At 37.5% G+C, this 24,546-nt stretch overlaps 1 protein-coding gene across 2 annotated transcripts in view; it reads left to right on the top strand.

The window, feature by feature from the left end:
* The window catches only part of CPSF3 (cleavage and polyadenylation specific factor 3), a 40,652-nt gene that overhangs the window by 9,278 nt on the left and 6,828 nt on the right, over window positions 1-24,546 (top strand). For both annotated transcript variants that reach the window (XM_001502466.6, XM_070235920.1), the window contains exons 6-15: window positions 884-973; window positions 2,874-3,024; window positions 5,721-5,896; window positions 7,426-7,584; window positions 8,556-8,702; window positions 11,823-11,975; window positions 14,931-15,039; window positions 16,482-16,580; window positions 17,948-18,042; window positions 19,564-19,651. In XM_001502466.6, the coding sequence (XP_001502516.2) occupies window positions 884-973; window positions 2,874-3,024; window positions 5,721-5,896; window positions 7,426-7,584; window positions 8,556-8,702; window positions 11,823-11,975; window positions 14,931-15,039; window positions 16,482-16,580; window positions 17,948-18,042; window positions 19,564-19,651 (1,267 nt within the window). The remainder of the gene's footprint in view (window positions 1-883; window positions 974-2,873; window positions 3,025-5,720; window positions 5,897-7,425; window positions 7,585-8,555; window positions 8,703-11,822; window positions 11,976-14,930; window positions 15,040-16,481; window positions 16,581-17,947; window positions 18,043-19,563; window positions 19,652-24,546) is intronic.

Genomic DNA, 24,546 nt, shown 5'->3' with positions numbered 1-24,546 from the left:
GCGTAGCCTTCACCTTTTCTTTTCAAGTTTTCTACGTGATTCTTATGTGCGGTCAGAGTTGAAAACCAACACTCTAGTGTAATATTGTCCTAAATTTTTAGCGACTGCTCATATATTTGAGGTGTTTTTTTGTTTTTTTTGAGGAAGATTAGCCCTGAGCTAACTGCTGCCAATCCTCCTCTCCTCTTTTTGCTGAGGAGGACTGGCCCTGAGCTAACATCTGTGCCCATCTTCCTCTACTCTGTTTGTGGGACGCCTACCACAACATGGCGTGCCAAGCAGTGCCATGTCCACACCCAGGATTCGAACCAGCGAACCTCGGGCTGCCAAAGTGGAGCGTGCGCACTTAACTGCTGCACAACCGGGCCAGCCCCATATTCGAGATTTTTACACATTGAGTTGTGCTGTGTATTGCCAAATCATTTATTCTTGCTCTTTGCTCAAAGGCACAAAAAAATAAGCAGAAAATAGCACAAATGCAGGTCTAAATTCCCTTTGAAATTTGATGCACGCCCTCCTATGATTTTGTCTTCCATTTTAGATGGTTTTCCCATATAGCTCAGTAGATCTCTTTCCTCATCATGCCGTTTTTCTCTAAGATGTTTGGAGCACTTCTTAAGTTTATTAATATACAGGTTATCTTTGTGGAATGATTGTGGGAGTATATGATTCCCACTGGTTAGAATGATAATTGAAACACTGGATCGTTTATGAGTGAACTACGTTACACATTTGAAGTTAGACACAAGCAGTACATCTAAATTTCATCAGTTGTAGGCTATTTTTTTAATTGAACTTCGCTTTCAGATTTTATGATCTAAGTTTATTCACTAGTAAAATGAAGCCTTCCAGAATCCTAACTTTCTAGCTTTTTCTTTCACAGCTTTTGTACACAGGTGATTTCTCAAGACAAGAAGATAGACACTTGATGGCAGCCGAAATTCCTAATATTAAACCTGATATTCTTATCATTGTAAGTATTCAGGCACTGTATTGTAATCAGTGTAATTGAAGCAGAATTTTTTCTAGTGGGAAAAAAATACGTGATCTCATTTTCATAGTATGTTACCGGATATAAATGTATCTGTATTTAGTGTACAAATTAATTTTTCTGGCTTCTCTTTGTGATGCAGCTCCACTTTCTTGCTGTTAAATGTATTTACTCTTGTCTAATATCAGAGATGATATGTTATCTCCTAAAGATTTTTGTCTGGGTGAATTACCCCAAATTCGGAGAACATCTTAGGGGTTGTGTAGAAATGGTGTGGCCCACTGCCTTTGCCATGGGACTATCTCTTGGCTCGTAGCACCTGCTGAATTTATATGTGTATGTCCTGTCTGCCTGCTAGATTGCAAGTCCTAGAGAATAAAAAAAAGTTAACTGTCCAGAAGCTCTGTGCACAGGGAGGTTGGTGAGGAGCAAATTAATAAATGTGTGTTGAGACAGTGAGGTCAGGGATTGGGAGAGAAACCCTTGGGGCCTATGGTATATGTCAGAATATCAGTGGGGTGGGCAAGATAGCTGAAAGGGATTAGGGGGTATAAATGTACAAACTTCCGGTTATAAAGTAAACAAGTCATGGGGATGAAATATACAGTATAGAGAATATAGTCAACAATATTGTAATAACTTTGGATGGTGACAGATGGTAAATAGACTTGTCATGGTGATCATTTTGTAATGTTTATAAATATCGAATCACTGTGATATACACCTGAAATGAGTAGGATATTGTATGTCAATTATACTTCAATTAAAGGGAAAAAGGAATATCAAGTATGTTTAGTTCAAGGTGGAAGAGATGTCTGTTTCTCCCTCACCATCTACAGAATCCCCCAACTGCCCAAGTATGAGGGACCAATGCATATTGCTGTCCATAAACAACAAGTTGTGAGTGAATTCAGTTTGGCTCAGCTTGTGGTATACCCAGCATATAAACTGACCTTAATTTAAAGGAAGTTTTTTTTAAATCTCAGAAAAAAATAGTTGTTTTCATTATATCTAATACTTTAGAGCAATACTTCTCCAACTTTAATGTGCTTATGAATCACTTGGTGATATTGTTAAAAACAGATTCTGATTCAGAATGCCTGGGCTGGGGCCTGAGATTCAGCATGTCTAATAAGCTCCCAGGGATGCCAGTACTGCTGGTCAGCAGACCACAAATAGTAAGGTTTAGGGGATATTCTTAAATAGAACTATAAGAAACAATATCTGTTTCTTTTTTTGCTTGCTTGCTTTTTTTTTTTTTTTTTTTTGGTGAGGAAGATTGGCCCTGAGCTAACATCTGTTGCCAATCTTCCTCTTTTTTTTTTCCTCCCCAAAGCCCCAGTGCATAGTTGTATATCCTACTTGTAAGTCCTTCTAGTTCTTCTATGTGGGATGCCCCACAGCATGGCTTGATGAGTGGTGTGTAGGTCCACGCCCAGGATTGGAACTGGCGAACCCCATGCCACCAGATCAGAGCGTGCAAAGTTAACCACTATGCCACCAGGCCAGCCCCAATATCTGTTTCTGATTTATAAACTTTGACTTATCAGAGGTGGGAGAAATAACCTTTTTCCAACCCACAAAAAGCAAAATGGTTTTGGAAAAAAAAAGACATAGCAAAATTATCTTGAGAAAGGAAGATACATTTTTGGACTTATTTCCTAATTCTGTTTTCTGAAAAGTTCTTACTACTTAGCCAAATCTGAATTCTCACATTTTTACTTGCTCTGCTTTCCAATTAGTATTATAACAATATACGTTCAAGTAAATAGCTTGCTAATGGAGAGATGAATCACTTTGCTTCTGTGTTTCACGGATGTTTACCTTTTGTGTTCTTGGGAAATCATCAGTCTTGGTCTCATACTTCTAACGTGTTGTTTAGGAATCTACTTACGGGACCCATATCCACGAGAAGCGTGAAGAGCGAGAAGCAAGATTCTGTAACACGGTTCACGATATTGTGAACAGAGGGGGCAGAGGTCTCATTCCTGTCTTCGCTCTTGGCAGGGCTCAGGAGCTGCTCTTGATTTTAGGTATGCCTGTTCCTTTCCACTTGGGAGACTGTCAATATCTTGGAGTGCCATGACATCAAGATGATTGTATGAGCGTGGGTAGATATTCTGCCCTTCTGGTCTTCAGTTTTTGCATTTAAAAATAGGGATTTGGTGCCAGGAAGAGCCCAGAGAGACAGCGACTGTCATGCACTGGTACTAGGAATATAAATGGCATGTTTTTCTAGTTGCCTTCAGCATTAGAAGTCTTAAAAATATGCTACCCTTTGACCCAGCAGTTCTACTTCTGGTAAATAAATGAGATGCATAGAAAATTTTGTCAGTAAGAGTATTCATCATTTCAGTATTTTTAAAGAAATATCATGTCAGTAAATATATTGTAGGAAAAAAATCATGTTATAGATGAGTAATTACATATTTTCACATAGTATATTAAGTGGGCCAAAAAAGTAGGGTTCAAAACAGTGTGTACTCTGATCCTACTTAGGTAAAAAAATACACAAATGACTGGAAAGATATTAAATCTGAATAATGAGAAAGTAGATGATTTCTTTTTTCATTTTCTGCTTTTCTCTGTTTTCCAAATACTTTAATGAGCATGTATAACTTTTTGTAATGAGAGGAACAGTGAGTGTCACTTTTTGCATATATTTGTATTTAATGATCCCTTTTAACTCAAACATTCCGTGATTCTTTTTAGGGAACGCACTCTTAAAGAATAAATGATAGGTGCCTTGTATGTATATAGCTGAAATGTGAAGAACTAGAAATGGTTGCGTCTTCAGCTCTTACAGTCGCTTCTTCCATCTCTGTGATGATAAGGATAAAATATCCCTGTTACACTGAAAAGGAAAAGGGAAGAGAGGATAAATGACAGATCAAAAGCAAATCTGTAAGAGAGGCAGGACTTAGTAGAAGCTAAATTTTATAATTCCTAATCCAGTCTAGTTTTCTCTTGGTCCTTCTTTCTAACTGTGAGTCAAATTTGACTTTAGAAGTCTTGAAATGAAAAGTCTCCATAACAAAGTAATCTGAAGAACAGAGGAAATTAGGAAGGTGAAACCACTGTTGTCACCATCAAATTGGCTTGCCAGATTTAGCAGATAAAAATACAAGACAGTTAAATTTTATTTTCAGATAAGTAATGAGTAATATTTTAGCATAAGTGTATCAAATATTTAATATATGTTCTTATACTAGTAATCTTTTATTTGTCTGAAATTCAAATTTCGCTGGGCACTTGGTACTTTTCTCTGGAAACTCTACCATCAAAGCATATTATGATTCCTTTTATGAACAGGATTGCTCTGTGTAATTGGTTACTCGTTTTCCTTTAAATTCTCCCTGGACAGCTATTAGAATCACTGGTTTTAAATCTCATCTATGATCTAGCCATATGACCTTGGGCAAGTTATTCAACTTTTTAAAAATATTTAAAATTTATTCATAAAAACACACAAAAAATAGGAGACTGATGTGATCATGGGATATAATATACTCTGCAGGGTGTTTGAGAAATTGTAAGAGTATATATGAAAACTTTGACACCATTAAAAATTTTAATTACATCTAAAAAAACGCAAACAGATAAACCAGAGAGCAAAGCAGGAAATATATTTGTAACATGCATGACAGGAAAAGTCCCTGTTCTCATTTGGAGTTTTCAATTATAAATCAAGTAGAAAAATAACATTCCCATGCTATTCAACCTTTTTTTACCCTCGGTTTTGTAATCTGTAAGATGGAGATAAATCTTCCTAAGGTTGTTTTGAAAATTAGAAGTAATAAATGTAAATTGCATACTAGGCATTTAATACATTTCCTAAATGCAGGTGTACCTAGTAGAATCAATGTCTTTTGGCAATACTACCTTTATAATATTTTAGGATTTAATGAGATTTTTCCCTAAAAATAAGCCTTCCTTTGAAGGTAGATTGCCCACTCTTTTCATTAATTATCAGAAACTGTTTGGTTAGCAGTTTTTAAAAAATATAGTCACAGTGTAATGTGACTATTTATACTTTTTTTTAAGTGTTCAAAATTTGTTTTAACTCATTTGGTAGTCCTGTTTTGTACTTAGCAAAGTCTAATTACAAAAAGTCTAATTTCAGTAAGTCTTTTGAAATATTAACACATTTTTATTTAAAACCACAGAATATACTGTCTCTCTAAGATACTAAGTTCCGGTCTATTATTCAGTGGAAACTTCTACCAGATTGTTTTTAAAGCCTTCACATCTCGGGAGTGTGATCACAACATTCTTTTCAGGTCATGCATTAGTATTTAGAAATAAGTTTTGGTTTTATAAGTTTAAGTTAGTAAGGACCAGGCTAATTTTCTTTAAAATACAGTTATTTGTTTTTTGTTTGTTTGTTTTTTAAAGATTTTATTTTTCCTTTTTCTCCTAAAGCCCCCTGGTACATAATTGTATATTTTAGTTGTGGGTCCTTCTAGTTGTGGCGTGTGGGACGCCGCCTCAGCGTGGCTTGATGAGTGGTGCCACGTCCACCCCCAGGACTTGAACTGGCAAAACCCTGGGCCGCCGAAGCAGAGTGCACAAACTCAACCACTTGGCCACAGGGCTGGCCCCCAGTTATATGTTTTAATTTATTTCATGGTTGTCTGGATTTTTAAAAATTAATTGTATGTATCATTTATTATTTGAACTATTTACCGCACATAGCAAAACAATATTGTTTCTTGTAAAATCTCTCTAGATGAGTACTGGCAGAATCACCCAGAACTCCACGATATTCCAATATACTATGCGTCGTCTTTGGCCAAGAAGTGTATGGCAGTGTATCAGACATATGTAAATGCCATGAATGACAAAATCCGCAAACAGATCAACATCAACAATCCCTTTGTTTTCAAACATATTAGTAACCTTAAGGTGAGTGCTTGTGGAAGAAAGGAGAAGGTCGGATAAAACACAAAGAAGTCATCAGTAGTAGGAGATGCCCGTTGCTGCTTCTGTGGCTAAATCCTTTTTTTTTGTTTTTTGTTTTTTGTTTTTTTTTAAAGATTTTATTTTTTCCTTTTTCTCCCCAAAGTCCCCCGGTACATAGTTGTATATTCTTCATTGTGGGTCCTTCTAGTTGTGGCACATGGGACGCCGCCTCAGCGTGGCTCGATGAGCAGTGCCATGTCCGCGACCAGGACTCGAACCAACCAAACGCTGAGCTGCCTGCAGCAGAGTGTGAGAACTTAACCACTCGGCCACGGGGCCAGCCCCTGTGGCTAAATCCTTCTTGCCAAAGTCTTTCTTACCTTTTCTCTAGCAGGCATCACTTTTCTGAAGGGAATCAAAAATTTAGCATTCTTTTTTACTTAAACTTCGCAACTTGTTCCAAGTATACTTTCTCAGTGTTTACTATTGCTAAATAAGTTGGATCTCTTTTGTCATAAAAATAAAAAGTCCTGCTGAGAAAAATATGTTGTATTACATATTGTTTTCTTATTCTTATGCAAACCTAATCATCTTTTTGATTAGCACTGTAAATTCCATATATGAAAATTTGTATATGTTTACTTTTCTAGAGCATTCAATAAAATCTGATTTTCTTTAATTAAAAAAATACGTTTCTTTCAAACTAATGCTCTAATCTTAATAAAATGATGCCCCAAATAATTCAAGTTATAAATATTCTTCCAATTTTAAATAGGCTCTGTTGGTAAAGTTTGTTTTTGGTTTTTTTTTGGTGAGGAAGATTCGCCCTGAGCTAACATCTGTTACCAGTCTGCCTCTTTTTTTGCTTGAGGAAGATTTGCCCTGATCTAACGTCTGTGCCAGTCTTTCTCTATTTTGTACGAGGAACGCCTGTGCAGCATGGCTGTTGGGTGGAGTAGGTCCGCACCTGGGAACTGAACTCTCAAACCTGAGCCATCAAAGTGGAGCATGCGGAACTTTACCCAGTGGGCCATGGGGCTGGCCCCCTATAGTATTATTTTTTAAGTTAATTACTTAGGAATTAGAGCCAAGTTTTCCCTAGAAACAAGGTTAAACTTTTTGGTTAGATTTCTAGGCCTGCTCAAAATATTCATCAAGTATGCAAAGCCACTGTGAGTCTTTGGGGAAATTCTTTCAGAGTTCTATCTTGGGTGGAATAGAAACCCATTTGACTCTTCCTTTTACTTTCTGCCTTCCTGCTAGCCACTGAAAATGGTCCTAAAGGCATGTTTAGCTACCGGTAGAACGTTTTGAGGGTCAGTGTGAACTTTCTCCTTTTTATCACTTTGTTTTCCTTTCATTCCTAGCCTAACTTGTTTAGGAACTTGGAGTTTGGACTTAAAATGTTTAGTAGTCTTCTCAAGCCCTTTCAGTTGGGTAATTAATCTTTTTTCCTAACTCTTTCTTATTTAAAAATGCTTTGTCAAGCCCTGGTATTTAACTTGCTTTTACCATTTCTTTTTCTCTCTCAGAGCATGGATCATTTTGATGACATTGGTCCCAGCGTGGTAATGGCCTCCCCAGGCATGATGCAGAGTGGCTTATCCAGAGAGCTCTTTGAAAGCTGGTGTACTGATAAGAGGAACGGTGTCATTATAGCAGGGTACTGTGTAGAAGGGACACTTGCCAAGGTGAGTGGTAGTCTTAGACCATTGCGTTATTCCTGATCAAACCTGCAGAGGTGGTAAGATCCTCACAGGTCTTTCTGTTGAAGTAGTTCTGTAAATAATACAGGTTTTGATTTTTCAAAACAAGGTTGGAAATATGTAGCTGGAGGTGTTTGTAAGGTTGAGGAATTAATGCAGACACTGACTGGTATAACAAGACCCCCAGGTGATTGGTAGGCATGTTAAAGTTTGAGAAGCGCTCATCTGGTTGCAGTTAAAAAAATGGAAAGGAGTCTGAGACAAACACGTGGATACCCTCATCCGATGAAGAAGAGGTTTACTAATAAGTATTCTTTTGAAAAGCTGTAGATGTGTTGGGTTGATTGATTGGATGATGTTTACTCTGAGGGTGTAGACTTTATAGAAAATACGTGCAGAACTTTAGAGGCAATTTCTGAACATCGACTCGTCACGTTCTTATCTCTTCTTGCCTATAATGTCTATTTTGTCTTTTAAAATACATTATGATTCCCCATTTTGATCATTTTCATTACTTTACCTTATCCTGTAAGTCATTTAGACAGTGTTGGCTTTGTACTTAAATAGTTTTCCGGAGTCGAATTCCATCTGTCCTTTATACAAATCCTCCTATCTGGAAAGTGACTTTTTAAAGCAGGAGACTAGCTGGGAACACAAGTGTATTGCATTCTGGAAATGCAAGTATTGTATTCTTTCTAATCATAAGAGTTATAATTTTCACTTCCAGCACTCCAAATACATTGAATTTTAGTTAATCTGTTACTTTCCTGATTAAATGTTTGCTTGATCAAGAAAATAAATATCTGATATTTACTAAGTCAGTAGTGTTAGAATGACTTTTGTGCTAAAGGTCCTAAATTTAACATAAGAGTTTATGGCTCGTGAAAAAGTAGAAAATGTTCCTTTTCTAATTGGATAATTTGTTTTGTTTTTTAATTTTTCTTTGTTTTTGACAGCATATCATGTCTGAACCGGAAGAAATCACTACCATGTCTGGACAGAAGTTACCACTGAAAATGTCGGTTGATTACATTTCTTTCTCTGCTCACACAGATTACCAGCAAACCAGTGAATTTATTCGTGCTTTGAAACCGCCTCATGTGGTTAGTCTATGCATTTGATTTATCGCATTAAAGGGGAAAAAAAACACACCCAGGAAACTTTGTGGCGGCTGGTCCTCAAATCGAACACCTCCTTCCGATGATGTTGCCCTTTAAACAGAGTGCTTGCACTTGCATTGAATCTGACTTGTTTGGCTCCCCTTTGAGTTAGGCAAGCTGTGCTTTAATTTTCCAGTGTTCTTTCTGTTATTTTCTGCTGCCTCATCATTAACTTAAGAGCACAGGCTTTACAATGTGACTCCTTGTTTTGAATCTCACCTCCATCCCTTACTTGCTGTGTAACCCTAGGCAAGTTACTTACCTTTCTGAACCTCATTTGTAAATAGGGATAATAGTACCTCATTAAGGCTAGTTATTGTGAGGACTAAATGAGAGAACATGTATCTAAAGCACGTAATACAGTGCCTGGCATGTAGTAAATGCTTAGTAATGAGGAAAGAGGAGAAAGACAAGTCATATAAGAGTAAAAAATTAAAGATGTAAATAGATATGAAGTATGTTACATAGCTCCTTACTAATATGATTTGTTTATATTTTTAATTTTCATGTAATTATGAATTAATGAGTTATATTTTGGTGGGAGTAGAGAGAAGGGTAGGCTAAAAAAACAAGTATTTTTAATTAGAGGAACACATGTGGGACACATGTCTTTAGAAAACAGCTGAAGTACTCTTTCTGAATGTATTGAAAAGTGATTTAGAGGAAATGGCCTTTTGTTAAATTTTTTTGGTACATATTTTTTATTGTGGTTAAAATATAAAATTTGCAATTTTAACCATTTTTAAGTGTACAGTTCAGTGGCATTAATTATATTCAGTGTTGTGCAACCATCACCACTATCATTTCCAAAAGTTTTTCATCTCCCCAAACAGAAACTGTACCCATTAAGCAATAATTCCCCATTCCCTCCTGCCCCCAGCCTCTGGTAACTTCTAATTTACTTTCTATGAATTTGCCTGTTCTAGATATTTCATGTAAGTGAAATCATACAGTAATTAACATATGTTTTCAAGGTTCATCTATGTTGTAGGATGTAACAGAATTCCATTCCTTTTTATGGCTGAATAATATTTCATTGTATGTATGTACCACATTTTGTTTGTTCATCTGTTGATGGACACTTGGGTTGTTGCCACCTTTTGGCTATTGTGAATAATGCCCGAGTGAACATTAGCATATAAGGATCTGTTTGAGTCCCTGTTTTCATTTCAGTTCTTTGGGGTATATAACTGAGAGTGGAATTGCTGGATCATTTGATAATTCAGTGTTTAACTTTTTGAGGAATCACCAAAGTGTTTTCCATAGGAGCCACACTATTTTACCTTCCCCCCAGCAGTGCACAAGGGTTCCAATTTCTCCATATCCTTGCAAACACTTGTTCTTTTCCTTTTTTAATTATAGCCACCTACTAAGTGTGAAGTGGTATCATTGTGGTTTTGGTTTTCATCTCCCTAATGACTAATGGAGTTGGGCATCTTTTTGTGTACTCTTGTTAATTTTCAAGTTCTTTCTAGCATGATAGTCCTCACAGATACTTGCCCTTGGCCCTTAATGAGAAGATTCTTTGGTGGAGAAAATCACTCACCTACTTTTTAGCATCATAGCGTGTCACATGTAGTTACAGCGCAGGCTCCCCCCAGGTGCATTCTAGGGTCTTTGGTTTACAGATATTCTCCCAGATTTAAAGCCGTGGAGGAAAAGCTGTGTTGTCCCTTCTCTCTAGTATCACTACCTCATCCTCAGTCCCATTGCATCGCTCTTCAGGCTGTATCTCTGCTGTCAGTTAAATTCTTGGATTGAGCTTGATGCTTACCTTCCTTCAGTATCCAGGTCAGCAAAAGTGTGTCTACAGGATAAAATAATAATAGTATTGGTGGTAATAGTAAATAATAGCTAGCATTTATTGAGTATTTACCATGTGCCAGGTCCTGTACTAGTATTTTACAAGTATCAACTTGCTTACTCCTCACAACCAACAACTGTTTTGTAGATGAGAAAACTGAGATGTCAAGTAACTTGCCCAAGGTTGCACAGCTAGTAAGTGACAGTGCCAGGATTTGTGTTCAAGCAGCCAGGCCCAAAGCTAGGCTTCTTCACCACTGGGCCATATGCTGGCAGGCTTCTCTTAGCTCAGGCGAGAAATCGTCTACCAGTTGTCCATAGGTTAAGAATAATCTCTCTTGTAAGATACTGTGTAGGTTATAAAAGTGAATATAGAGAGACTGGTAGCTAATACAATAGTTGTAAATAACCCTCTAAAATGCAGTTGCATTTGGTTCTGAAATATTATATTTGGTATTGCTTTAATAAACAGAAGAAAATATCAGAAGTCTTTTTTCCCCATAGAAAGCTTCTTCTGAAAGTCTTATATTAAGAAAGCTGAAGAAAACTGGGTGTTTTCTGAGACAGTGGGAGTAGCAGTAGTTTCATACAAGAATCATATGCACCTGAGGCTGGTAGAGGCTACAGAAGTTACTGCGTCCAGCCCTTTACCAGCATGAGCACGGAAGCCTAGGAAAAGTCTGGTTTCCGCAAAGTTGCATATCTCATTAGTGGCAAAAATTGGAGTAGAAAAGAAGTTTTTCTTTTTTTTTTAAATCTCAGAGATTTATTTGTTTATTTATTTTTAAAGATTGGCACCTGGGCTAACAACGGTTGCCAATCTTTTTTTTTTTTTTTTTCCTGCTTTTATCTCCCCAAACCCCCCCTGTACACAGTTGTATATCTTTGTTGCATGTCCTTCTAGTTGTGGGATGTGGGACGCCGCCTCAACGTGGCCTGACAAGCAGTGCTATGTCCGCGCCCAGGATCCGAACCCTGGGCTGCCGCAGCGGAGCGCACAAACTTAACCACTCGGCCACGGAGCCGGCCCCGAAAAGAAGTTTCTTTACTCTTTCTTGAAATAGTTCTACTTAAGGAACTTGTAACACCAAACAGAATGAAAGTGTCTATACAAGTTTGATTGACTGGAGGTCCTTAAAAGTAGTAAAGTTTAATAACTTCAAGTATATCTCTGTTTCATATATTTAATTAAGATAAGGGCCATCACTAATTTGAACTAAAGATGTTTCCCTATGCTCTTCTAAAATTTATTCTATGTAGATTTTAGTCCACGGAGAACAGAATGAAATGGCCAGATTGAAAGCAGCCCTGATTCGAGAATATGAAGATAATGATGAAGTTCACATAGAAGTTCATAATCCTCGGAATACAGAAGCAGTGACCTTGAACTTCAGAGGAGAAAAGCTGGCCAAGGTAAAAGGCTCTGGTTCCTACTCCTAATTATGTGTGCTCTTCAGGGAAATGTGTACTTCTTAAAAAGAACAGACCTGTTTTAATAAAAAAAAACACTGTGCTTAGTGATGATTTCTATCAACTTGGTCTACTACAAGAATTTATCCATATGCTTTTTAAGGCTTCTTCTGGTTCTACTAATTTGTTTCTTCACATGAAAAATTTTTAAATAAATTAGATCTTAATGCACTTGAATTTGCTAGCTTTTTAATCCACATCCCCACGTACTTTTCCTTCCCATGTCTGAGGATAAACAAATATTCATTACTGTTTTTTTACTATATCCAATATGGTATTCTGTCCACCTCTTGTCATTCTCCCTAAGAATCTAAAGATAGGCCCATGTCTCCCATATATGTCTGTGGATATGATGGGATTTATAAAAATCTGTGATTTTAAGAATTAAGCATTTTTTTTTTTTTTAAAGATTTTATTTTTTCCTTTTTCTCCCCAAAGTCCCCCGGTACATAGTTGTACATTCTCCGTTGTGGGTCCTTCCAGTTGTGGCATGTGAGACGCCGCCTCAGCGTGGTCCGATGAGCAGTGCCATGTCCGTGCCCAGGATTCGAACCAACGAAACACTGGGCCGCCTGCAGCGGAGCGCGCGAACTTAACCACTCGGCCACGGGGCCAGCCCCAAGAATTAAGCATTTTTGACAGTGAAATATAATATTTTCAGAATTTAAAAAGAAATAGGAAAACCTTACCTAGGATTTTAGTGGAATGCTCTAGAAATCTTCATTCTTACTTCATATTAAAATTTTTTTAAGATACTTCTAAAGGAAATGTTTTAATGATTATCTGAAGTTTTAAATATCAGATATGTGTTAATGAGCAACTTAACAGCATTCTTCTAATACATCATGAACCAGATATGAGGAAGCAAATTGGGGAATATCCTTTCTAGTGGTTGAATTTGAGGGAAGAAACAAATTAGAGAAAGTAAGGCTGTGAGGCTTTTACTGCCAAAGAAGAGCAATTGGTTGTATTTACTCCTCTTCACAACACTTTCCAGAGACCAGTTTAATGGAAGGGGTCTTACACCTATAGAAAAATATATTCAGTTGAGAATATATTCAGAACTGAATTTCCCAAACTCTGCTAGTTGAGATTTGAGGAGGAAAAAGTTTTACAGTCAGACAATTTAGGAGAAGCTAAGTTGAACAAAGTTAAGCTAGTTTCTTTACAGCAGGACTTGCCAGAGTTGTTAGGCCCTTGTGCATTATAAAGCCTCAAGAAGTACAGTGTGCAGCATTTAAACATTTTTTGACTACAGAACTGAGAACACACTTTAGGTATATGTGTCATTCTTAAATTTAACTTTATGTATGCACAGAGAAACTATTACCAATAACTATTTCACCACATACAGTTTTGTACTGAAGTGTTTTTCTGTTATTTCAGCCATAATTTTAGTTATTTAAAATCATTAGCTTTAGTTATTTTTTTCCTCAAGTGTAATAACGTTATTTAGGATTTATGGCAGACATCCTCAACCATATAAAACAGAAACTCAGTAAGTCAGGGAAATCACATCCACAAAGAACTATCAAAAAAACCCATGCACTTTACTTTGGAGAAGTGTCAGGCCAACTAACTGTATATATGTTAATAAATCAGCGTATAGGAAACTAACACACACTGGAATCGAGAGAAACCTCAGCTGGCAGCAGCAGGTGAAGTCGGAAGAAGACTCCCTCGCTCTTTCCTCTGAGGTGCTTTGTTCTGCAGGCAGGCAAGCACACTAGATCAGCGTCTGAGACTTCACGCTTTTAAAGTCAGCCTCCTGGGAGCAGAGCTCCTTTTCATTAAGTCACCTGCTTTTAAGGAGAAATCGACCCTAAGAAACCATGTGAAATAGAGCTCTCTCCCATTATAGTTACAAGAACAAACAGTATTACTGCCTGGCTGCTCTTGCCCTTACTTGATGAAAGGTAAACCAATGTGAATTATGCTGTGTTTGTCCCGTTTGAGTTCATTTATTTGTAGTTGAGGGAAGTTGTATTTAAGAATGTTGGGTTTCAGGGCCGGCCCTGTGGCCGAGTGGTTAAGTTCATGCACTCCACTTTGGCGGCCCAGGGTTTCGCCAGTTCGGATCCTGGGGGCGGACATGGCACCGCTGGTCAGGCCACGCTGAGGTGCCATCCCACATGCCACAACTAGAAGGACCCACAACTAAAATATGCAACTATGTACTGGAGAGATTTGGGGAGAAAAAGCAAAAAGAAAAAAGATTGTTAGCTCAGGTGCCAATCTTAAAAAATAAAAAAAGAATGTTGGGTTTCATGTTTGTAGGATTTTTGCTTTTGTTAGTTTTTGAACTGTCATCACCCTCTTCTCCTAAAAAATTTTCCTCAGTTGTATGAGCTCTTCCATACCCATCTTTATTGATAGATATTGATAAGATATTACCTTTAATGATAAGATATTACTTATCTTTATGGACCTAAAGATGCAAAGATGCTCCTCTTTTGTTGTGGGGTCTACATGGCCTCACACCTTTGTATAGTGGAGCTCACTCTGTACGAGGCCGATGCCTAGCCTGAGGGCGCGCACGCAGTCCTGGCCTGAGCTGCTGCCCTTCCCACCACACTGTAGCTGTCTAGAGCTTTTTAAGCCTGTGCACCTAGTAGCTTTACGTGGTTGCTGAACTGATTGGAACTGAACTGAACCTGGCTATTCTTGCTGGATCTGCCCTCCTAACTCTTCCCTTTGGTCTCTTGCTAGCCTTGTTACTGCCGGGTTGTGGAGTATATAACATTTTATATTTTTCATGTTTAAATTCATGTGTTGTTTTCATAGTTTGAATGTCAAATGGTCATAATATGGTTGAGTACTGAATAATTAATTGCATTTTACAAGATTCTATTTCCTGCAAGTTGTTTTGGGGTTTTTGTTTGTTTGTTTTTTTAATAGGTCATGGGCTTTTTAGCAGACAAAAAACCAGAACAAGGCCAGCGGGTCTCAGGAATACTTGTTAAAAGAAACTTTAATTATCACATACTTTCTCCTTGTGACCTCTCCAGTAAGTATTCTATTAAATGTTAAAGATAATTTGATTTTCGCATTGAAGAAAATCTATGAAAACTTCTCTTACCTAGTGGCCAAATTTTAAGTAAAAACCAAATAGTAAAATAGAAATAGGTGAAAGCTTATATTCCAGTTAGCTTTATAGGAAAAATATCTTCCTTGAACTCTTGAAACATTTAAATTTGTGAAATAACTTTTTTCTTAATTGGAAACATAAGTTCACCTCTGAGACAGATTGCATGCTCCTGCTGACCCTTTACCAGCCTGTGTTCTGCCTCTCACGACAGAGCACTGGTGCTTTCATTTTCTCAAGTGATGTTGGGCTCCCCACACAAGCATTTTCATGTTTATGACCTGTAGTTTTACGTCACTTGCTGGGCCTTTATATTCTGTGCCTGTGTAAATGCTAAGCCATCATTCCTTTTGCAGTAAATATGGTATTATCTTAACATAAATAACTGTACTCCATTTTATTTATAAAACACTAATAAATTATAAGTGCTTTATGAAGGAATGGAAAACAGCAGCAGTGTTTAGGTGTTCATCTGTGAGATAGGCCACCTGTCAGCTTTCAGACCATCACACAGGAGAATGTGACTTATTCCTTTGTTCAGCAGTTGGTGAGATCTTACTCTATGTTAGACCTTGTGCTAGGTGCTGGAGGACTGAAAATTTATTAAAAAGCACAGTTCCAGGGCTGGCCCTGTGGCTGAGTGGTTAAGTCCATGTCTCTGCTTCAGCGGCCCAGGGTTTCACTGGTTTGGATCCTGGGCACGGACATGGTGCCACTCGTCAGGCCATGCTGAGGTGGCGACCCACATAGCACAACCAGAAGGACCTACAACTAGAATATACAACTATGTACTGGGGCTTTTGGGGAGAAGAAAAAAGGAAGATTGGCAACAGATGTTAGCACAGGTGCTAATCTTTAATAAAAAAAGCAAACATTTTAAAAAAAGCACAGTCCCAACCCTTGTAAAGCCATCTAATGAGAGAAGCAGACCTGTGAAGAGCTAATCACAGTATTGATCAGTGACATAGAGAAGTGCATGCTAAGTGTGTGAGGAGAGAATGCGCCTAGAAGAATTGAGAGAAGCTTTGCAAACCAGGTAGCATTTGTGCCAGGTGGTAAAGGATTGTTAGGCGTTGCCGAGCAGAAAAGACTGCAGAGGACAGCTGGCACACTGGCCTGGGGGCATTCAGGGGCCTGCTGTGTTCAGGAGAATGAGGGAGCATAAGTTAACTGTAGTGGGGGGCTCGATAATGGGGACAGTGTGGATAGGAACAAATAAGAAGCACCTTGTTAGCTTGAAAAACGTGTTCTTACTTCCTTTCCTTTTACTTCTCTTTTATTTACTCCTGGTATGTGTTTGCAGATTGTATTTTGTGGAGCTAGTATTGTCTCCTAAAGTGTCTTTATTCTAATTTTCTCTTCAGATTATACTGACTTGGCCATGAGCACTGTAAAACAGACCCAAGCCATTCCATATACTGGTCCTTTTAATTTGCTCTATTACCAGCTACAGAAGTTGACAGGTGTGTGTATTTATTGAAATTCACTTAAATGTTTTCTATTTTTGAGTAAGATAATTATCTAGGAAAGGATGTTACTTAATCTTTGGTAATTGTCTCAGAATTGTATAAATGTTACTTGTACTTCACTTGGTCATGTTATCATGTTTAGGTGAAAATTTTGAAAATATACTGATAAGTTTTTAAATCCCATAATACCTCTTATCCTTGATCCACTTAAAATTCTAAAATTATCAGCAGTCTTTGTTTCTTGTGTTTAAAGTCTGCTTTAGTTTACTATACCAAAATTTTAACTATTTTTTTCTTTTTTCATTGAAAATAAATTTTCTGGTTCCATCAGTACCAGTCTATACAGCAGGTGTTATGAGAGGGCATGACCACTAGCAAAAGGCCAGTAAGAGTACACCTATGCTGTTTTCATATTAGACCATTTTGAATTAGAGATTCTTGTGTATTGACATAATGAAGGGCAATGACTAAGTTAAAAGGTGTGGACTCTCTCTAATGAGCAACAACACTTCAAATTACAAATTACACCTTCTATTAATATGCTCTTCATAATTCATATGGTAAAGTACTACCATAAAATAAACCAGTAGAAAGAAAAGTGTTTTTTACCTCAGATCCTCATATTAGAAATATAGGTCATGGGGCCAGCTCCGTGGCCGAGTGGTTAAGTTCGCGTGCTCCGCTGCGGCGGCCCAGGGTTTGGATCCTGGGCGCAGACAGGGCACTGCTCGTTAGGCCACGTTGAGGCGGCGTCCCACATCCCACAACTAGAAGGACCTGCAACTAAGATATACAACTGTGTACAGGGGGGGTTTGGGGAGGTAAAGCAGGAAAAAAAAAAAGAAATATAGGTCATAACATAGAAAGTTAATAAAGTATGTCTGAGTTAATCTTTAATTAAGAGGTTACTGGGAAAACCAGAAAAGTCTCATCTTGGACAATAGAATTTCCTTGTAGAATGATTAAACCTATGAAGACAGAAGGTAGAAGTAACTCGTAGTTGATGAGGCTCATGTTAAATTTTAAGATGCTAGTGGAGTGTTCAGATGCTAGTGGCTAACTCTCTTATACGAACATTGATGTTTGACAATCACCAAAGTTTGCTAGTGATAAATTATCTAATGTCCAAGGTAAATCCTATCTCGTTTTGTGAATTTTTATAAGATATGTTAAGATCTTTCAGTTGTTATAGGCAATTAATATAAAACTTACTTAGCTGTTTAAAATCTGATTATGCAAATAAGTTAGTAAATCGTTCGTTGTGTATCAGCGTTATTTCAGCTGTCTCTATAAACAAATGAATAATTATGCCTCCGAAAGATTATCAGAAAATTATATACATCTCAAAATTCTTTTTTCAGGTGATGTAGAAGAATTAGAAATTCAAGAAAAACCTGCTTTGAAAGTGTTCAAAAATATTACTGTAATACAGGAACCAGGAATGGTTGTATTAGAAGTAAGATAAGATCATTTACCTAAAAAAGGAGGGGGTAAAAAAGTTCTGAGTTCACATGTAATTGTTGAGAAAATTAGTTTCTTCCCAGTCAGGAAAAAAAATTTTGGAAAATATATATGTGTATATTTTTCTCTTCAGGATCAGCTTTAAATATAACGTAGGTAGGCATTTTACATGTGGTTATGACAACATAGAAACTAATAATAAAGTTAGGCTTAATATTTAGTATGCATAATGAGTATAGGTCTCTCATATGAGTAAGTCTCAACTGATTTTGTGGTACCCAAGGTGTCTTCAGTTATATCAAAAGGTCTTAAAATTCTCAAGATAAAAATCTAATTCTGTTACAATAAAAAAAACATTGTCATGCAGCATTTCTTAAGAGAGTGGAATTTTGAAGATTCAAATAAGCAACATTAAAATGACCCAAATCAACAAAGGTGAATGTGGTTCCTACTGTTAGAATTTTAAATTCCTGCTGGTAGAATTTGGAACTCAGGCACCAAATGAATTTGATGGTTGATTTTGATAGGTTGGCATCCGTTAAGTTTAAAGGACTTTTCAAAGTGAATCCTGGACTGAATGATCCCGGGAGGGACCTTGTCTGTTTCTCTACCTCAAGGTTGTACGTAAATTTCCCAGCTATATAATGAACTATTCTGTTCATCCATATTATTTTTTAAAATAAACAAAAAAAAGATCTGTTCGCTTGGTCCCACTCAGTTCTGTGATTTAAGTCTAAATTTTATTCATAAGGCTAAAAATAACTGAAGAAATTGTCAAAAAGTCTGGTTATCTATAACATGAAGTTACCTACAATAATATACAAAGCATTAATATCTGAGAAAGGGGAAAAGATACTAGAGACATTAATTTAGCTCAGGCTACTAAATACTATTAGAGAATGTATTTTTGTCCCCTAGAGTTAACATGTCAAAGAAGATCTTAGAGTAAGTTTTTCAAGTGCCTCACGTTGCTTGTAAAAGTAGTCTTTGGAGAGAGAATGAAAAATAGGAAGGATGCTCGTTCCCAAAATAATTCAGTTGGCTTCACCCTAACCTGGTAGACATGGAAAACTTTCTTGGGGCACTGGGCACATGAAAGAGTATTATGGGATCTTAGGCTACATATGAGAAACAAAAGTAAATGTTTAAAAATATTACTGTCTATGCTCCTAAAATATAGTGACTAGGAGTTTGTTACTGCTTGTGTTTGCCTGTGCGAGTTACTTTGAGTCAGTTTCCTCCTTTATAATGAAGATGTGATGACAGTTAAATGAGATAGGGTATATAAAACACTTGCCACAAAGGAAGTGCTCAGTACATTTTACTGTTGTTATTTTTAAAAAATTAGAGAAGTCCAGCATTATTAATCCATTTCAGGAAAGAGTGAGTCAGTTAATTTCAGTGAAGATGCTAGAAGCAGTAGTCCTATCATATGTACGGTCTGGATGGGTGGGTAGTGATGGCAGCTTTTGTGGTTGGCGCAGTTATCCCTTCCTAACTTGCCTTTGCTTTACAGTGGCTGGCAAACCCTTCCAATGATATGTATGCAGATACAGTAACAACCGTGATATTAGAAGTTCAGTCAAACCCGAAAATAAGGAAAGGTACAGAATTACTTCTTTTTTATCAATTAATTCTTTCATTTCAGCCATGGCTCTATGAGCCAAAAAGCAGAAAACAGAGTCCTAAAGAACTTCAAATCTGGTTTTTTCATTCCTGTAACCTTTCAGTTGTGATATATGCATAACAATGTATATTACTAACATCTTATTTACTTTTTGTCCTGAGTCTTCATTCATACCGTAAAAATCCAGTTGCAGTTAACATAAAGATAAAATCTCCTAGTCCTCTTAAAATCAATTTAATTAGAAAGTCCACAATAATGCTGAATTGAGCCAGGATGTCTAATAGGAAAATAATGCTACTACATGCTGCCAAGTGTTAAATAGAATGGAATCGCCCTATGAGGCAACTTTGCAATAACTTTGTTTCCCTTTCTAAGTAGCAATTTTCAACCAAAGAAGACGCCAGCGAAAGTATTTTTGTGTTTATTTCTTTACAGTTTGATTCTATTTTATGCATAATTCAGTCTAATACTTGTCTTAAGATCGGCATTGTTGGCATGTACAGTAGCCCTTTTTGCTGCTGGGGGAAGAAGTCACTCTTGAACTATTCTGGGAGGCCTCCCGGCCTTTACCCTTCACACCGCATCAGATCTTGTTCTCTGATAGGATATTTCTGTTTCTTAAAATTAAAAAAATAAACAAGTAGTTCTTTGATTTCAGGAGAAAAAAGTGTAGCCGACTACTTTGTAACCCATCTTCTTGTAACAGGCCAGTTCTATAATATGAAATGAATAAATACCTAGACAAATCGAAATTATTCATTTGAATTACTGGTGAGCTTTTAATTTGAATAATAGTGATTGTAAAAATTATCATTTGGACACCATTTGATAATTTATTTTAGTTGAATTAACTAGGTAATAGATACTCCCGTGTGTGTAACATAGGAGATGGAGCTGTGCAATTTAGACAAGCACAGAAGAACATCACGCCTTGGATTCTCATGTGGTGTTCAGTATCACACTCTTTGCCCTGGGCCACGAGTACATGCATGACAGAACAGCTTTAAAGGCATTCGTCAGCTTTCTCTTAGTATTTTACACCTCTTAGGTGGTAAAAATATAAAGGACAAGGTACGGGGTGGGGGTATCTGGGAAGGAGGACCTTTTGCAAAAGTTGTAACTAATTAGTGATGCACAAGTTAGGAACAGTGAAGTGAGGGACAAGGGTTAAGTACAGAGAATAGGAATGAAAAGATTAACAGAGTTTTTTGGCCAGCACACGTTTCAGTACTAATGCCCAGTTCTCTAAGAACACGGCTGCCTTCGCTTTGTGTCTCAGACTCTTCAGCTCAGATCCAAGACTCCTGAACTGAAATGTGTTTTAGCCCTCAAGCTTGCTTCTGTTCATTATATTCTGATAACCCTTTTGTAGAATGAAGCTTGTTTTGTGATAATATCACCTAATGTCAGTATTCAGAAAAATATTTATATACTTTTCTGAAAAATGAAATTTCTCTGCCAAAATGGTGTTTTTCTAGGCCAATTAAGATGTTGTGTACTCTCCAGGGATGCTCAATATCTGAGCTCCTCTAAGCCCATTTCCATGCTGTATGGGAGAGGAGGGGTCACAGAGCATGCTGGCATGAAACTCATTGATGCTGTCAAGATGTCGTCTGCTGCTCTGATGAATGGTTATGGAGAAACAAAAAAAAAAAGATGCTGTGGTTTAACAGTAATCACCAAATAGTTAATGTCTCTGTTGTACAGGAAGGAATACGTGAGCCATCATAGATAGTTTGACTTTCTGTTGGGTATTTTTCTTAGTACTCTGGTCCAAAGTGAAAATGTACCTTTACTCTGATCTGTAGTAGTTGAATTCAAAATAATCATTATGTTATTAGTGATCTATCTTAAACTAATAATCATAATAAAAAAATTTCTTCATTAGGTTACCCTTTGAGCATTTCAGCAGAGGTTCATTGCAGACAAGTGAGAACAGGCTTCTCCATGAGTTGAGTTAAACTAGCTGGCTACCTTATATTTCCTGCTTCTTCCCCACTTTGTGGTGTATTAAGAATGAGATTTATATTCTTCGGGAGCATTGAGGTGCTTGCATATTTCCATTTAACATTGATTCAGCATGTCTTTATTGAGTGCCTGCTCAATAAAGGTCTTAAGGGACGTTGGTGAACAGAGGAGATCGTTTCTCTCTAGGGGCTTACACTCGAGTGATCGCTGGGCAGGTTGATAAGGTTTGGGGGGGCATTTCGTATAGGGCCTTGCTGGCCACTTTTAGGACTTTGGACTTGCAGTCTGAGTGAAATAGGTTACACTGCAGGGTTTTAAAGGATTCCTCTGGTGCTCGTTGAGGGGAGACTGTTAGGGGGGCAAGTGTGAAAGCAGAGCTTCCAATTAGGAGCCTTCGTGCTCATGCACACAGGAGGTGGGGCTCAGGCTGAGGTCGAAGTTGTGGAGGCAGCAGCAAGTGTTGGACTGGGGAGACATTTTGAAGGTAAAGCCAGCATTTTTACAGAGAAAGTTTGCCAGCTCCATTCTGGAGGCACCTTCTGTGAAACAATCTGATTCTTCTTTGATAGCATTTTGCTCCCTTTTCATTTCTTAGCCTGCTGACACTTAGTCCAGATTCTGGAAACACAGCTTGAATTGGTATCTGAGTGTGTGTGTAGCCTCAACTTCAATTTATATGTCCCTCCATTTTCACCGAGGAGATATAGGAAAGCTTATACGTTTCAAAATGTATTCTTTTTGGTTTTTGTATTCCATTATGTTCTTCTGTTTTACGCTGCACCTGTTTTCAGCATGCCTGTGTCCTGTTTTGACACATCGACCTACTAAGGGCAGGTATGTGTATATGATTATATGATTTCACATTTAGTGTACTCTCATATAGCTGAAGAGTTTGTCATAAATATTAGTGATAAATATGCAAGTATACACACATACGCTTTGGAAAATTTCTTTTAATATACAGTTTCATAGCTTGTTTGTTTATTTTTTTATTTTTGGTGAGCAAGATTCGCCCTGAGTCAATGATCTGATCTGTGCTAGTCTTCCTCTGTTTTTTGGGTTTTTTCTTCTTTTTCTCCCCAAATCCCCCCAGTAGATAGTTGTTTACTTTTAGTTGTGGGTCCTTCTAGTTGTGGCATGTGGGATGCTGCCTCACCATGGCCTGATGAGTGGTGCGATGTCCATGCCCAGTATCTGATCCAGCGAAACCCTGGGCCGCTGAAGCAGAGCACATGAACTTAACCACTCGGCCACAGGGCTGGCCCCCTCTTCCTCCGTTTTGTATGTGGGTTGCTACCACAGCATAGCTGAGGAGTAGGTCTGTGCCTGGGATATGAACCCACGAACCCAGGTTGCCAACATGGAGCACGCTGAACTTCACAATTCAGTCACAAGGCTGGCGACCTATTTATTTTTTACTATCTTTTATGAGATTGTTTTTACATGTCAGTTAAATGCTTATTTAATAGTTAGTAATAAAATTAATGATTATAATTAAAGTATAAAGGTTTTATTATGTAGCTTTCTTGGCTGGCATCTGGTTAGTTGTATGTTCAGTTAAAACTCATGAGTTAAAAACAGTTGGTGGAGTAACTATGGTCTGAATAATAGAACAGTTTAGGAAAAATGACATTTTCGCTCTTTTTCCACACAGTAGATTCACCGCAGTCAACTTTAGAACATTTATATCCCTCCAAAAAGAAACACCACGTCCTTTAGCTCTAATTCCCAATCCCGCCGTTCTCCCCGACTCAAGGCAACCCGTGATCTACTTTCTGTCTCTACAGATTTGCCTACCCTGGACATTTCACATAAATGAAACCATAATCTGTGGTCGTTTGTGACTGGCTTCTTTCACTTAGCATAACGATTCAAGGTTCATCCATGTTGTAGCATGTGACAGTATCTCATTCTTTTTATAGAATAGCTTTCTGTTGTAAAGATATACCACATTTTGTTTGTTTGTTTCTATTTTATTTTTTATTGAGGTTATGATAGTTTACAACCTTGTGAAATTTCAGCTGTACATTATTATTTGTCAGTTATATTATAGGTGCACCACTTCACCCTTTGTGCCCACCCTCACCCGCCCTTTCCCATGGTAACCACTAATCTGTTCTCTTTGTCCACATGTTTGAATATCTTCCGCCTATGAATGGAGTCATACAGAGATTGTCTTTCTCTATCTGGTTTATTTCACTTAACATAATACCCTCAAGGTCCATCTATGTTGTTGTGAATGGGACGATTTTATCCTTTTTTATGGCTGAGTAGTATTCACTGTGTATATTTATACCACATTTTGTTTATCCTTCATTAGTTGCTAGACATTTGGGTTGTTTCTACCATTTGGCTCTTATGAGTAATCCTGCTGTAAGCATTCATGTACAATTTTTCTCTGGAGGTATGTTTTCATTTCTCTTGGGTCAATGCCTAGGAGTGGAGTTACTGAGTCGTATGTTAACTCTGTTTAACTTTTCGAGGAGCTGCCAGACAGTTAGCCCTGCACTGTTTGCTGCTGGCGACAGCCTGGGGAGTGCACAGTGATGGGCCAGGGCACACCTGAAACTCCATCAAGCCTGGCTCGTCTTCCTGATCTGTCACGTTACTTTGTTTTGGGGGAAGGCTAAGTAATTTAACTGGCAAATGATTTTAAATATTAATTTTGTTAAAATAATTATAGGTGCATTATATATAGTGAAATGGTAAATTTACGTAACATTTTAGATAAAACAAAAGATTGGAGAGATCTTTGAGCTTGGATGTGTCCCTAGAACTCCTGGAGTTATGATTTCACTCACTTCTGCTCATAAACGAAATGTGGAAATGTTTGAAAGACAGAAATAAGATTTAAAATAATCTTAAATGTCATTTTGTGGTTCTTCAACAAGAACAGAAATAAGG

Source organism: Equus caballus, chromosome 15 (assembly GCF_041296265.1).
Source record: "Equus caballus isolate H_3958 breed thoroughbred chromosome 15, TB-T2T, whole genome shotgun sequence".
Classification (NCBI taxonomy): Eukaryota; Metazoa; Chordata; class Mammalia; order Perissodactyla; family Equidae; genus Equus; species Equus caballus.
The sequence above is the reverse complement of the archived record's forward strand: the minus strand, read 5'-3'. Positions and strand labels throughout refer to the sequence as shown.